Source organism: Netta rufina (genome assembly GCF_964035555.1).
Source record: "Netta rufina genome assembly, chromosome: 4".
NCBI lineage: Eukaryota > Metazoa > Chordata > Aves > Anseriformes > Anatidae > Netta > Netta rufina.
In genome coordinates, this window is record NC_140127.1 from 34,330,040 (window position 1) to 34,345,766 (window position 15,727).

Genomic DNA, 15,727 nt, shown 5'->3' on the forward strand with positions numbered 1-15,727 from the left:
AAGAGCCTGAGGTCTGTTTACAGAGTGTACATATGGAATTATTTTTCAAATATTGTTCTGTTGTTCATTAAAACATTGAAAATCTTGGTGGGAGGCAGGGAGAGTATTATTAGTACTGCAGTAACAGCTCATTCTTCGGAGATCGGGTTTCACTTGCTCTGTGCCAGCAAAGGAAGTTGTAGTGTTTCGGTGGAAAGAAAGGGGATAGGTGATAAAATCATTTGCAAGATGTTCACATCTGAACCTCAGGGCAGTTAGCAAACCCCTGCATTTAGGTGGTTTGCTAATCCTCTTGAGAATAGGCAGCGTCTGGGATTTGCTTTTAGGTGGATGTGTTTGTGTGGCTGAGGTGACGGGCTGGTAGAAGCACGCTGGCTGGGAATGCCACAGTGTCCTACAAACACTTTCCAAAACACAGCATTAACCACTGGAAGCTGCACTAGCCAGAGGAGAAGCTCCTTCAGATTGCTCTTGTGTTTTGTTTAATCTTTAATTAAGCTATTTTTGTGTTACTTTTGTTTTAATAGAGCGCTCTATTACAAAGGACTTTGTAAAGAAACTCCTATTGGCAGCATTCTCCTTTTAAAAGACCAGTTGTCTACACAACAGTGCTTTCTTTCAGAGGTGTTATTTGAGATGCTCAGCAAAGACACTTGTTTATTTTTCCTCTCTAAAACTGATTATTTGCGTCTCTGTGTTTGAAATCCACTGGAATACATTTAGAGAGGTGATAACATTAATGAGAAGTGAGAATTGCTCCTCTCCCCCCGCTGCCAGGTAGGGCAGCATTTCTCCGTTCTGTCCGTGTAAATGCAAATTTTCTGCTCAGTCCCTTCGTATAGGAGGAACGCTTGTTCAGCCGTCACCTGTGTATTTTTAACTTACTCCATTATAATTTTGGAGGATCAGAATAGGTTTGGTGCTGAGCAGTCTAACTGGAGCTGAAGTCCCGTGTTTATATGCGGCCGTAGCTACAGCGTTGGCATTTGCAGCAGGCGCCCGAAGGGACTTGTGCACAGTTCATGCTTATTCAGTCCTCCCGCTGCCTCCAGCTTTTTCAGCAGAGCAAAGCAGGGCGGGGCAGGGCAGCATCTCGCCATTGCAGAGTTCACTTTACCCGAGCGAGGCAGCCGACAATGAAGGAATACTACTTCTTTGCACCTTCACGCTTCCTTCTATCGACCTTATTTTTAGATAGACTTTCTGAGGGCTCCGTGAAATGAACCACATGGGAATATCGGGTTACGGGCTGCTTGGCTTATATAACATGAGGAAGAAAAAAAAAAGGAAAAAAAACAAGATGGTTTTATATTGCTCTGTGCTGTAAATCATTCATCCACATAGCGAACGTATGTGCAGGTGAGAAAGTGCCGAGGTGAGGGAAAAAGAAATTTTCAAGAAGGCCAGGTAGGCACTTAGGTATTGGAAAAGATCAGCAGCTTTACCTAATGATCCACAGAGCCTCTAGGCACCAAAAGCAAAACTGAAGTATCAAGAGATGGAAATCCATCCCAAGCAGACGAGACAACCGCGGTCTCATGCACATGCGTGTGCACACCTGCAGTCAGCCCTAGGAGCGTGTCTGCGGGCTGTGGCGTGCCCGGCATCACTGTGTGTCTGCGTGGCGCTGCGTGCAAGCAGTGGCTGCTGACACAGCCAGCACCAGCTGACAGCATCGACCAGGTTGCACGGCGTGCCCTTCCCCTCCCTCGGCACGAGATGACAAGGTGAGGCTGTTGCCATTTACTTGCTATCGTGTCACAGCTCAGCCGTGCTTTCGTGGATGGACACGGCGTGGGTAGGGTCTGGGAGCACTGTGGGCAACAGCACCATCAACCTCTTTCCTGGGCTTGTGTTTCTTCTGACGTGGCTGGCCCACTTTCCTCATTCCAGGAGGCAGCATTAGGTGTTGAGAGCCGCTGCATAGCGGGGACTGTCTCTAGCCTGTCTCTACCCAGAACAGAAAGGTTTCAGTCCTGTGCCCATGAGGGCCGTGGGCATTTCAGCGAGGGGTACGCGTGCAGGGCTTGGTCGTAGGTGAACTGCATTATGTGATCAGACGAATGGCATGCAGGAACATTAGAAACAGATGTACTGCACATGGTATCAAAAACTTCATTTGGATCCTCCTCAGCATCTCCTGTTGGCTTTGGCAGGAAGGGTTGTATCTTGCATGGCAAGCCTCATTTCATATAGAGACTTTAGTGTATGGTTAGGCGGTTTGCAGAACAAAAGCTGAGTTTGGTTTCAATCTGGCTGATACTAAACAGACTTCGAGTTAAGAGGGCTTTTGTTTCGATGCCATGACATTAAACCCTAATGTGAACCTTCCCCTTGTCTTGGCAAGGCACAGCACTGCACTGTCATTTGCTTGTTGATATTTTCTGCCAAACAAAAATAAATTCTTTAAGGCTCATGCTGCTGAATAATTAATTTTTTATGGTTCCTGAAGGGAATACTTTATAGCTGAGGTGGATCTTTCCGTAGGCTGAGAGAGCCAGGATTACACTCGCTGAGAAAGCTGACGGGGAAGAAGGGTGCAGCTCCTCGAGGGGCAGGTTTGCCAGGCACAATGCAGTGGATGCAAATGTGCCTCTGCAGGTGCTCGATCCCACAAATACGGAGCCACAGATGAGCCCCTCAGCTGTTGCCAGCACCTTTGGGTGCACTTCTGCTCCTGACTTGCCGAAGTTGTGTCCCGCTGCTGTGAGCTGTTCAGTCCCAGTGCCTAAATTCTGCGCGTCAGCATTTCTCTGCTTGCTGAGAGGCAGGAGCCGATCCCCAGTCCCTTGTGTGGCCACTGCAAAACCAGCAGCGATGTAAGGGCGCGCGTGTTGTAGCTGATAAGCGTCTGTTAAGTGAGAAATTCGTTCCCAGATCTTTAGTGGAAACATTGGGCTGCTCTCAGGGTCGTCTTGCTCCATTTGTCATGGTTGGGTCTCTTTCTTTGTAGTACGAGGTGTTTGTTGGAGGGCAGAGTCCTCTGTTCCCAACAGAACAAGGGAGACTTGGCCCAGAATTTACCCTGGCCAAGGGCTCAGGACGTTTCATTGCTGTATGATACTGTGGGTTCGCACGCAAACTCCAGCTATGCTAACTGAGTTCAGCTCCGGTTCCTCCATGTCATGTCCAGCTGTCAAGTGCTAGACTACCTGCAAGTGCTGTGGTTTCTGTGTCCATGTTTCTATGGAGAAAAAAAAAGAGTGCAGTTCCTAAATGAGATAAATGCAGCTGTCCAGGCAGAACAGGGTTGCTGTCTGCTCTGGTTAGATACTTTTAGTGCCTAATCCATATGCATTTTATCCTCCCTTTATTCCTTGCTGACATGAGGCAAAAGCACTGCATAGCTGGATGCAGAAGCTTCCTTCCTTGGACTTGCCTCACCTTCCCCCTGCACTGTGTGTGAAGTTTTCCTCTTTAGGAAGTTTTTGGAGTGTCATTTTGGTAGGAGAATGCTGGGGTTTTGTTAGTAATAGGTGCAGCTAATAACAGGAAAAACTACTCAGCACCATGTTGTTATCCTACTGCTGCCTTAATTGCTGTATCAGTAGGCTTCAACGCAAAGACGCTCCTGATAGAGGAGTGCTGTGGGCTTTCATAACATCCTCAGAGACTGGAGGAGATCCTGGAGTCAGAAAACTTAGCGCAGAAATGGGCGCCCTTGCAAATGAGACCATTCTTACCACTTCTGGAAGTACGAGGGCATGGCGAGAGTGCCAAACCCAAATCGATTATTTCTGCCGTAAAAATTCTGCAAGTGCTCAAAGGTCACTGTAACTGTATTAACTTCAGGGACTTCATTAACAGATTCATTTTTTCTAATTACGAAGAACAGTATGGGTGGAAAAAGTTAATTTTATGGAAACCCCACCCTGGTAAGAGAAAATGAAGTTAGATTAATACTCCTGTTTCTCAGAGGCATTTAATACAGCTCACAAAACGTGAAGACTTGATTAAGTAAAACTCTGAGAAGTACCAGATCTGCTGCAGCCTTGAGAAGGTTTAAGTGCGGCACCCTCTCTGTAGGGCAGTGCTGGCAGGACAAGGAACAGTGAGTGAGTGAAGTGGTGAAGGGCTGCAGCCAGCAGCTGATCCGCATGCCTGGAAGTGAGCTGTCCTGCCTTGGAGCAGTCGGGGTGACAGGGATGGGGACGTACCAATTCCCAGCTGCGTGTCCGCACCCCTGCAGCCCAGCTCAGCGCAGGGCTGTGGGCTCTGTCCTCGGAGGTGCCCGGCATCTGAGAGCTGCTGCCCCGACTGCCTCAGGTGTGGAGGGAGGGAGGCTTGCCGCGCGTTGCTGCCGTCTCTGCAGAGCTGAGCTGCCACCCACCAAAGCGGTAAGAGCGATGTCCTGAAGAAATGGGAGTTGGTTTAGTTGTGGTCTTAACTGCACTGACTGCGCTGTGCTAAGGCTGTAACTCTTAAAAACGTGGTTTGCTAACTGGAATAGTCAGAGACTGTGGAAGCAGGCAGGTTTCTGGCCACTGTCGCACCAGTTGTGAAAGCAGCGGCGCTCCGTTCACACCGCTGAATTGTAGTGGTGCCGTTCGGGCTGCTGTGGTGGAGGTGGTGTCAGCATTTCTTGTGCAAGCTGCCAGAAGCAGAGGGTGAAAATGGTTTGGTAGAAGGCAGTCAGGAGCCTGCAGAACACCAAGATTTTATAGTCCTTTGAAGAAGAAAAATCAGCAGTATATTTGATCTAGAAAAATCATAAGCCAAATGTAGAGGTGCCAGACAGCTTGCATATCTTTCTAATTTAGAGACCACTTGTAACCTCTTGTGTATCAGTCACTGTCACCACGCTGACAGAGCTTACATCTTAGAAAAGAAAGCAAACTTTTCATTTCCTTACAGGAGAGGGAGCTTCTCTTTTAAAGCAAAAGGCTAGCTAACTTATTTACCTGTTATAAATCACACTAACTGATAAAATATAGTGCCAGATGAATGCTGCACAGGCAGCTACTGAAATTTCAAACTAATGTTGCCTATGGAAGCTGAGTTTTTCATCCCTTCAGTGCATCTTCATATCAAGGCTGCTGGCAATATTTAAAAACACATGAATACACATGCAGAAGAGCACTGCTTGCTGCTTGGTTCTCAGCCGTGCTCCTCCCTCTCTTCAGTTACTACTTCTGCAGCCTTCTCTAGCTGACCGTCCCATATTATATTATTATATGCCTCTGATTCTCTTGCAGTATTTATTTTTATTTATATATGATATGATTTTCTCATATTAATTCCTTTTTTTAAAGAAAAGCCAACAACAAAAACCCCTGGTGCTAGACCCCCAGCCCACACAGCTGCAGTTGTTCTAACCAAGTCCCGTGGTTCAGATGCTTCAGCTTGGAGTTCTTATTGCTGGTTTTTGTTGTTGTTGTTGTTAAAGTGGTTGATTGTTTTTAAATATGTTAAAGTTGGTAACTTTGCTTAAGAAAGGAATTAGAGGACCAAAAATTTTTGAGGACTGACTAGATAGAGAATACATTATTTTTAAGGTGCAAAAAAATTATTACGTGATAGGGAGTTCTAGATTTTCATCCTAATTGCTGGGTAATTTAACCTTTCCTCCCCCCTCTGGTGACACTCGTGCTATGATTATGATAACTGTGGATCACATCCTCTGTGCTCCCCACTGGACAGCTACCTTGCTTATTGTGTAGAACAGATTATGCTCTCTTGATGTTACTAATTTTCAGTTTGCCTTTATTCCACGTATCCCTCAGCCATTCATGTAGACTTTATATGTTACAGCTAAAAGCTAGCTATGAAGGGCACAATTAATAGTTTCTAAGTTAGCTTTCCTGTGATACCCATTCCACTGCATTCAGAAAAAAAAATCTACACAAATTGGCGTGGCGCAGGAATTAGCTTGGATCGACAGAAGGTGAGCCATTGGCACAGCACGGCTGGTTGGTAGGCGGACGGCGATGACCCCAGCCCCTCTCTCAGTGACGTGAATGAAGTGCTCATGTTCAAGTCATGGTCAAGGCTGTGGGATGTGAGGCTTGGTTTGCCTGGGTGCTGGTGTTTGAGGACAGGCAGGAGGATACAGTGGCTGTATACCAAGAGTTTCCTTCGCTTCATTTTTGTGCATGATTGGCCTATTTTCTGCATATGGTATAGGCAAGAAAAAAAAATCTACTGGCTAAAGCTAAACCCTTGAACATCAGCATTTTTTCCTTGAAAACCAAATTATGTCTGTGCTGCTTATTTAGCATGCATCTGTATTAATTAATTAGCATTGCCTCATGATATGCCAGATCATCAGGAACGAACTGAGCAATAGCAAACAGCTTCTCGCAGTGCTCAATAGCAGAAGGTTGTGTGTCTGAGTGGTCCCAGCACTTTCTTGGTGGTGTTCATAAACTGCTTATATGTTTGCCAGAACAGCTGTGAAAGTCCTGAAACTAAGTAGTAAGGTCTGGAGCTGCAGGAAGGGAGTCTGTTGTTGCCTGTATATTTTTATTTCTTTTTCAGCTTTGCTGAGGTACACTTTTATTTGCTGTATCTTTAACTGGGGCTTTACTGCAGCGTACAACTCTGCATGTTCAGAACTGAAACAACAAACTGGTATTTGATAAACTGCATAAGCAGAAATGGTGTAAATCCTTTGTAAAGACAGAAGGCACTGCATTATTTTTGACTTTCCAAACATCAGTTTGCAATTTTGTGTGGAGACAGACACAAAAAAAAAAAAAAAAAAAAAAAAGTAAAAATTAACTTTGATTCATGTAGTGTGGTTAAATTTCCCATAAGGTATAGACCAAAACAAAGACCTGGAACTGACAAATGAGAAGAATAAATCTGGAGATGAGGTAGAAGCCAGACTGTATTGGTGCTTTTAAGACGTGCATTGTTTTTTTCCACACACCAAAAAGCTGATGCTATCTGTATGCTATTTAGTGTTTTAACTTGCATTCCTGTTGCTCTTGGAGACCACCTTTATTAGGATTACGAACAGCTGTCTGTTGCCATTTGGGACAACTATGATATGGTTTCACGTGTGAAAACCTCTGCTGCCCAGAGTAAGCAGAAGGGCTGCTGCTGCTAAGTGTAAGGTACAGCTTTGTTCTGCTGGTGGTCCTACAGTAGTAACTCAGTACTTGAAGTATTATAGGAAAAAAAAGTTTCCTTCTCTGTCATTGAAGGACTCCTTAGAAATGTTTATCTTATCTTTCCAATTCTCAATATTATGCTTAATTTACTGAAAGTAAAAGTGTGCTGCTACCAAAAATAGAGAACTTTATTAAAAACAAAAAAACCCCTCCTACCTCCCTAAATATTGCCTCTCTAGTTTAATGAGAAGTAAGCAGAAAAAAAAAAAAAAAAAAGTGCAATGTGTATGTATTGAAAATGTATTTATATATGAATAGAAATATCTTATCAGGTGAACCCTCTCATAGGGACTGTGATGCTATAAAGCCTGGAAGGCCTTGGTGTGACATGGCATTTGTTTCGTTCAGCTGCTCTGGCAGTTTTTAAGTTGTGGCCCTTGGAGAGTACACTGAAGTTAACCACATAATTTGACTTAATGTACGTGTATTCAGCTGAAATGTAAAGAGAGTTACAGCAGTTTATAGTTGATCTTTTCCCTGTGGGCAGAAGGCTTTCTTTTCATAGACGCTGAGTACCAATAGTTTTCATGGTGGCTGGTTGCTGTTTAATGAAATGCGAAGTGTAATAATGGTAAAAAATCAGATCTGTGGAGGCATCTGGGTTTCTCCGTGTTAGCTGATTTTGAAACAATGCCGTAGCACTTTGGGAGTTGAATATTTTTGTTTGCCTTTTGCTTTGTTTGTTTGGAAATGGACTACCTAGTCAGAATAAGGTACCATTTCTTGGTAATAATCCCTCATTATCAATATTTTCCCTAAGTATTGTTTCTTTCTGTGTTTCAGCTTGTCAGTGACTTACTGGAATTCTGTTTCTACACCTTCCGAGAGTCTCAGGCACTGAAAGTAGAGTTTCCAGCCATGCTGGTGGAAATCATCAGTGACCAGCTACCAAAGGTGGAATCTGGGAATGCCAAGCCCCTGTACTTTCACAGGAAGTGATAGAAAATGTCTTAAATGGAAGAACTTTGCCTTAAGTTTCCCTGTGTTATTCCACACCCATGAAGGACCCAAGAAACCATATTTTAAACATGCTATTTACACTTGTTCAGCAGTCTCTGAATAGTCTAAAATCATACGAAGGGTTTGGGGAATGAAAAACAGTTGACTTGGATTTGGCAAGACCTAGATGTTTGGAAATTACCCCATAACCCTAAAACATTTAGAAAATGTTCCTGTTCCTCTGGATGAAAAGCCATATCTAGTCAATAACTCTTTGATTTTGATATTTTAACAGATGGAGTTTTAAATATGCCATGTAGTTTCTGGTATTGTTTGCTTGTTTTAAAAGGGTTCAAGAACTAATGAGAACTTTTTAAAGCTTACCCTTGGTTTGCACATAAAACGTAAAGTCAATATGGGGCATTAATATTCTTTTCTTGTAAAAAAAAATAAAAACAAACAAAAACTATATATATACACACATATATACACACACACACACAAAACCCTAATGTGTAAAGTAATAACAGAACATTTGGTGTGGAATACTCTGTTATCCCCACCTGTGGCATTTGTTATCCCATGTTATCCCCTCATAGATGATATACACTGTGTTAAGTGTCCATTTACTATTTAATTAAGAAGGATAAGATGCGAAAACAAATGCCCTGGTATCAATTTATAGTATCTATTGTGCTGGCTTTACAAATAATTTTTTGCAGTCTTTTGCTGTACTGTACATTGCTGTATGTATAAATTGTGAAGGACCTGAAATAAGGTGTAAGGAACTTTTGTAAATGAGACAAAAAAAAATCTTTAATGGTTAATAGGATGAATGGGAAAGTATTTTTGAAAGAACTCTATTTTGCTGGAGACTATTTAAGTACTATCTTTGTCTAAACAAACAAGGTAATTTTTTTGTAAAGTGAAATGTTCTGCATGCATAATGAACCGTTTACAGTGTATTTAAGAAAGGGAAAGCTGTGCCTTTTTTAGCATCATATCTAATTTACCATCTTACAATATCTGTTGTAAATAACCACACTTAACCTTTTCAGTTGTATTTAAGCCTTTCTATTTTCCTCTATATTTTTTCTCCCTTTTGTCTCGCTTGCAAGTATACGTGATGAGCACATCTTAGAAATCGTGCTTCATATTTCTGTAGGAAACTACACTTGTTGTGTTTGCCACTTTACGAAGGTTTCATTTAACAAGACAAATTACAGTCTCTCCAAAGCTTTTGCCAGCTTAATGATACAGTAAGTTCTTGCCCTCTTCTCCCTTTCTCTCTCAGGGGAAGAGGTGAATAAGACATTGAATGATTTTTCTTTTTTTATTACGGTTTCCCAAATTGTTTTTTTGTTTGTTTGTTTTCCTTTGAGTACTGGATACGTAAAACATCTTAAAAGGTCAGATTGTTATTTCAGATTGGGGAGAATGATTTCTGATTATGATGAAAGGAACATGCAGATCATTACAGTAAGTACATCGAACAGACTTGTACTGGTGAGAGGGAAGGTAAGGTACTGATACGGGCAGATTAGCTGAGTAGAATTTTTAGTGAAAAAACTCCAAGCATATTTAATTTTGTATGAATTTTTTGTAATAATCAGAACACATGAAAGAAAGATGTTCACACTACAAGTTCAACTCAGTTGGTCTGATTTTGTCTCAAAAATGTTTTCTGTAGAATAAGACTGCAAAGAAAAACTTTTTGAGGTGATTTTCACTATTTCACAATTTATAAGCAACTATGAAATTTTGGAGTAGAATAGAGGACAGGTGAACTTTTCTGAGGCTCAACTGTTGCTACCATATGCTAATTTCAATAGAATAGTTTTTCAGAGTCCTAATCTATAGAGTTCTCTCGGGGTGACACTGATGTTTTTGAGCTATAATTTGTCCCTTGACCGGTCAGAATGTAGCATTTCTTTCCAGTGGTGGTCTAATAGGAATTATACACCCTTTCTGAGTCCAAATTTTGAGGTGCACTGAAGACAGTCAGTGCTTCTTGTCTTTTTAAATGACACCTGCCTTATGCAATGGGTAATCTGTAAAGACTGTATTCAGAGAGGTTTTTTATATATAAATATATACATACATATATTATTTGCATTTTGGAAGTCTAATTCATAGGCAGATCTTTAAATACTGACCTGCACAGCAATATGAAAGCCAAACTTCCAACGTGAGATACACAGCATGCAGACTGGTTGTTTACAGTAAAGAAACAGTCATACATCCATCTTTTCATTTACTTTTTTTTTAAAGTCTAAAATAGAAAAACTTCAAAGCCAGGTTCTGGGTGAATACAGTCTGCAGCAGCTTTTTATATTAACAAAGTTACTGCCTCCTTTTCTGTCTCAGAGTAACTTTGCTTGAATAAAATAGCAAAGCCATATTCTACACTTCACTGTTAAATGCCTGTCCCAGTCCAAATTGTTGTCTGTTTGCTCCTATTTTTGTACCTTATTACTTTTAATCTTGGTTTGGTACAATTCATAATTCACAGAAACTTCATATAATTAAACACACTAAATTAGTTTTAAAAAGCAATTTATATCTTTATGCAAAAACGTATGTCTGTCTTTGCAAACAACTGTAAGCAGATTATAATAAATCCTTTACTTTAATCACCTGTTGTTTATGAAACCATTCATTGATTATTATTTTTTGCTAGAGATCATTGAAGTAATAGATACAATTGGATATAGATGTTGTAAGAGGCAGTATTCTCTTATCAAGGACACTTAAGCAGAATAGCCATCACTTTTTTTTTTTTTTTTATCTAAACCTGTGTACAGCAAAAAAAAAAAAAAAAAAACCTTTAGTTTTTAGCTACCAGGAAGTTACATTATTTTGAATTTGTTTAGAATGAAATAGGCATTTGTCTCCTGCAAAATAAAAGACAAACGAAAACATCTTTTAAAAGTGGGCTTCTGTTCATTGAGCTAAATTATTTTGTTGTAAGAACGAACGGGGATATACAGCAAGAGCATTGTATACACAGTTAAAAATGTAAAATAGTGTTAATGTACTGCAGTGGGTATGTCAGGAATACTACACACCGTGCGACTGACCAGTTGCATAAAATAAAATAGAAAGACTAAAGTTTGCAATAGCAAAATCTTATTAAAACGATACTTTACAATCAATAATGCAAAAAGCTAATTCACAGGGTGGTGTTTTTCACTGACTTGTTTAAACATTTATGAAATTAAACAATTCTACAGTTAATGCACTTTTAATTGTTTATTAAAGATTTGACTTTTTCTTTTTTTAGAGCAATGTTTTCAGCTGGAGGTCAATGACTCGATAAGATAGACAGCAGTTCTGAGGCCAGGAAGCTCAGAGGAATGTTTAAGAATTCTTGGAGTTTAAATAGATTCCTGGATGAAAAAATAAAAGCAGCCAGCAGTATGGTGTAAACAGTAAAATCTATGCATAATGATGCATTTATAATTAGGGGTTTGCTTCTGTATGTTTAAAGCTTTTTAAATAAATAGAAAATATTGTTTGGTCTTTATGTTAATGTCTGCAAGTACCTATTTTTCTTTTTCTTTTTTTTTATACAAATTGTACAAATACACATGAATTAAACTGGTTTGATTGCAAGTATTTCTTGCATTTTAATCTCAGATAGCTGCTGGTGCAGTGATATCCTTAGAAACAAGCTTCTGTGCGCTTGGAAACAATATTAAACAACAAAAAGTAACTAACAATGCAATATAACATCTTCAGACATCTAGCAATTTGTTGTTATCAAGGTTTAGTAATCTGGGCTATAATGCACATACCACGGCTTCAGCCAGACAGCAGCTCACACTGTGTAAAAAGAAATGCCCAACCTTGAGGAGTTTGCTTCATTTAATCTGGGTACTTGTGCTTTCCCAATGGTGAAGTGGTGACACCACTACATGCAGAAACCACATCCTGCTCAAAGAAACAAAACCAGCGGCCTTCACTAGCCAGAAAAGTTTGGCTTCAGGATTGAGGTAACCCAGAGCTGCTCTACCTACTGATCAGAGGTAGGATTTCTTCCCTGGAACTACGGATTGACTATTTTACATATACAAGGTTTCTCAAGTTAATGAATCAAATTGCCTTCTCAAGAGTCAGGTCTCTTCCAATTACATTAAGAAAGTTAGAAAGGGAAATAAAACTTGCTATGCTGGTTTGTTCTGGGCACTCTCTTAAATAGCTACTGCAAAGTTCTGCATGAAACTAAGTCTGTGGTGCAAGACCACCACTTAATTGCATTTTTTTTGATAGCACGTTACACAAACTTTTTATTGTCAAGAATCCTTGCACCTGCCTTCTGTTTGCTGAATCGTCACCAGGAAAGAATAGTAGAGGATCAGCAGTGTTAAGAAAAAATTCCCATATGCTTAGAAGCAGATGTATCTGTCATATGCTGTTCTAGAAATATAAAATGCTATCACTACTTAAAAACAAAACGAAACGTATATTCTGACCTCAAGCTGGGACACTGCTTTCTCTCAGGTATCTGCAGAGAATGGGAGTCTATGTTGCGTACAGTATTAATAAGCTAGAAAGTAGTGAAAAATACCCTTTCATTTCAAAGACTTTTGTTAGGTAAAACATGCCATACTGTAAGGTGTCAATGCTTTAAATGTAATGTCAATAAGATGAAGTTTTATTTGGTGCTTACCTGTGGTTACTGGAAGTGCAGATGACGGCACGCTGCTGAATTCTCACGTAGGAAATGATGCCCGAGGCACAGCCAGCCCAATAGGTGAAACTCCAGTGAAGATTTCCACTTAAACATATTTAGCTCTGGTGCATTTACAGCCCACACAAGCCCTCTGTCAGCAGTGGATGGAATTTTCTCATGAAATTGCAAACCAGGTAAGAATGGTGAAATGGGTTAAGAGAAGAAATGAAGGAACAGAGCACTGAGAAAAGCAAAATTCTCCCCGAGTCTTTTCTATGATGCAATTACAGCGGCTCGGCTAGCAAGAGCTATAACCAATGTAGCAGAAACACCTATTTTCATTATAGGCCAGATAAATGAGTCCTGAGATGCTTCTCTCAATCCCACTGAAGGGCTGGGCATCAGAAGGAAACCTGCCATGAAGATCAGGGAGAACATGGGCTAACAACACCCAGCAGTCTGAAAACCCCAGGGAGAACAGCAAAGTGAAAATGCTGCCCGGCCAAGGAGCAGAGCTGAGTGCTGTCCAGTGAGTAACACAAATTCCTGGTCATCCCAACTAGGCTGGAGACTCAGCTTTTTCATTAATTATTTGGCAAACACACATTAGACCTTAATCCCTGGGCAGAGGGGTTCAATCTCTGTTCCCACAGAGAAACATCCCACAAAGAAAACATCACTTTGCATAAAACATACAAACAGCTTACTCCTAAATCACTCTCTGCAATTTGCAGCCTGCACCAGGCATTTGCTACAGGGAGTCTCAGCTTTTGAAAACTGAGCCCTACATGCCTCTACGCACAGCAACAGGCACAGAGCAAGAGTGGGGGAACCCTGCCCAGGGATTAAGCTGAAACTGTACCCACAGTTGTGACACGAGAGCAGTCCCCTGCAAAGAGGACGGGGACAGCCCAGAACCACTGAGCATGACCACTCCTGCTGCCAGGCTAAGAGAAAAGCCCTTCAGCTGGCTTTCTCCACAGCTGATTTCCTGTCCTCCATCCTGCTTCAAGTTAACTCTGTTCTTCCCAAACCATGTTAACTCTGTTCTTCTGCCAAACCATGGAAAAGAAAGACAAGAGGCATGCCCTAAAGCCCATGTTTAGGAAATAAAACAATCTCAAAGGACTGTAAAAGGGGCCTGACTTTCTTAATATGATTTTTATTTCTTAGCATCTTAAATCTCTACTTCCAAACAGTCAGTGCAAGGGCACCATTTGCAGAGCTATTCAACAGTGAGAAGGATGCCTGAGATGTGCCATGGCTGCTCAGCTGCACAAATCTGTACTCAGCCTTGGTATGACCAGGGCGAAGTGCAAAACCGTATGCTGGGTAGCAGTGACCACAGCTAAATTCCTAAGAGGCAGTGTGGTTAACCTGAAAGCCAGATCAGATCTGGCTCAGCACCACTGCTTTTGGACAAAGTCTGGGACATGAGAAAGTTTGAAATAGTATTTACCTTTGCTCAGTGTATCGTTTCTCAGTAGAGAAGTTTCCTTCTTCGGGTTCTGCATGGCTCCAAAAGTAACAGGAATCTCAAAACATCTCACCTAAAGGCAAATAGGGTCACAGGGCTGGACTGAAGAGACACTGAGCATGTCTTTTATTCCTTCTCTATATATCTGCCTTTTTTAACCACCTCAGTTAAAAGAAAAAAAAACGCAGTAAGAACAGAACTAGAGCTGAGAAATACATTGAGTATTTTGGAAGACAGCAACCAGAACAAGAGCTAACATGCACTGCACGTTTAAAACAGCAGCAAAACAAATGGAAGTGACTTATAAAGCCTCTAAGCTTCAAGTTATCACTACTTCGCTAGCTGATGAGCCAGCATACCTAGCTGCCACACCTACTAGCCTAATAACGAGGATTTACACTCTCCCTGTTCTGTCAAACGTTTTTAACTAGTAGCAATGAAAACTGAATCTGGCCACACAGGCAACATCCTGCTTTCAGAATGACTCTGTTAAGGTCACAAATGAGTTCATGCAAGTCCCAGGCGACATGATAACCAGCCAAAACAGCACTTTGCCATGTGAACAAATCTGAGCAAGGAAACCTGCAGTCTCTTGCTGCATGTACTGCTGTAACTATTTCATTAATACTGTGTCAAGAAGCAAATTATAGAACTGGATCTCCTTTACAGAAGTCATCTTCCGTGCTTGGGTCACTCAGCCACTGTGCCAAGACAAGAATTGCCTGTGGCAGAGAGTCACTGCTTGCAGACAAGGAGAATTCACAAAATGAAACTCCTCCAAGCTATGAGGTTTAGTGCTGGAGAGCAGTACTGCCTTGGCCCACCATTGCTCCATCTGGAAATGATTTGTGCATACTCCAACGGTCTATACAGTCTGGGCAAAGGAACAAAATATTGGTATGAAGTTAAATCTTAGGGGGAAAAAAACACCCCAACCTTAAGGCAGCATTAGCCATTAACTGATTTACTAATCACATTAGTTAGAAAAACTTGCAAGTGAAGTGAGTATCTGCTGTAAATGACTCAAAATCCATGGAGTCCAATCTAACAAATATCTGAGCCTGTACTAACTTGCCACCCTGTCAGATTTCCCTGCATCCACTCCTCTGCCTCCCAGAGGGTCTTACTTGAAGGAGAGTAAAATACAAAGATTAATGACAAACTGCACGTAGCTTTTTTATCACAGGGCACAGATTTATACACCACAAGATTTCTGGAAGCTTTTTCTATGATCACAGATAACTCTTTTACTACTCAGATAGTTCTACAAATACCGAGGCAGCTTCTTGAGGACTCTGATACTGTGAAGTCTCATTAAGACCTTACAATCTACAATTACGGGGGAGGAAGAAAGGGAAGCTCAAGGAGGAGCCAGACAGATAGACAGCAGATAAAATGCACGATGCCTCCAGGATGCACAAGGATCACAGCCAGAGATTCTCTTTTCCTTTTGGCTTATGCTTGCAGTTGCCTATTTTGAATGACGAAAGATCCCCATCCATTTTAGAGCCTGTTTGTGAC

At 41.3% G+C, this 15,727-nt stretch overlaps 1 protein-coding gene across 2 annotated transcripts in view; it reads left to right on the forward strand.

Annotated features, from left to right (window-relative positions):
- Positions 1-11,580, forward strand: part of NR3C2 (nuclear receptor subfamily 3 group C member 2) — a gene marked incomplete at its 5' end in the record, with an annotated part of 201,358 nt that extends 189,778 nt beyond the window's left edge. For both annotated transcript variants that reach the window (XM_084285696.1, XM_084285695.1), the window contains one exon: positions 7,899-11,580. In XM_084285696.1, coding sequence (XP_084141822.1) covers positions 7,899-8,054 — 156 coding nt within the window. In that variant the 3' untranslated portion in view covers positions 8,055-11,580. The remainder of the gene's footprint in view (positions 1-7,898) is intronic.
- Between the last annotated feature and the right edge of the window lie 4,147 nt (positions 11,581-15,727).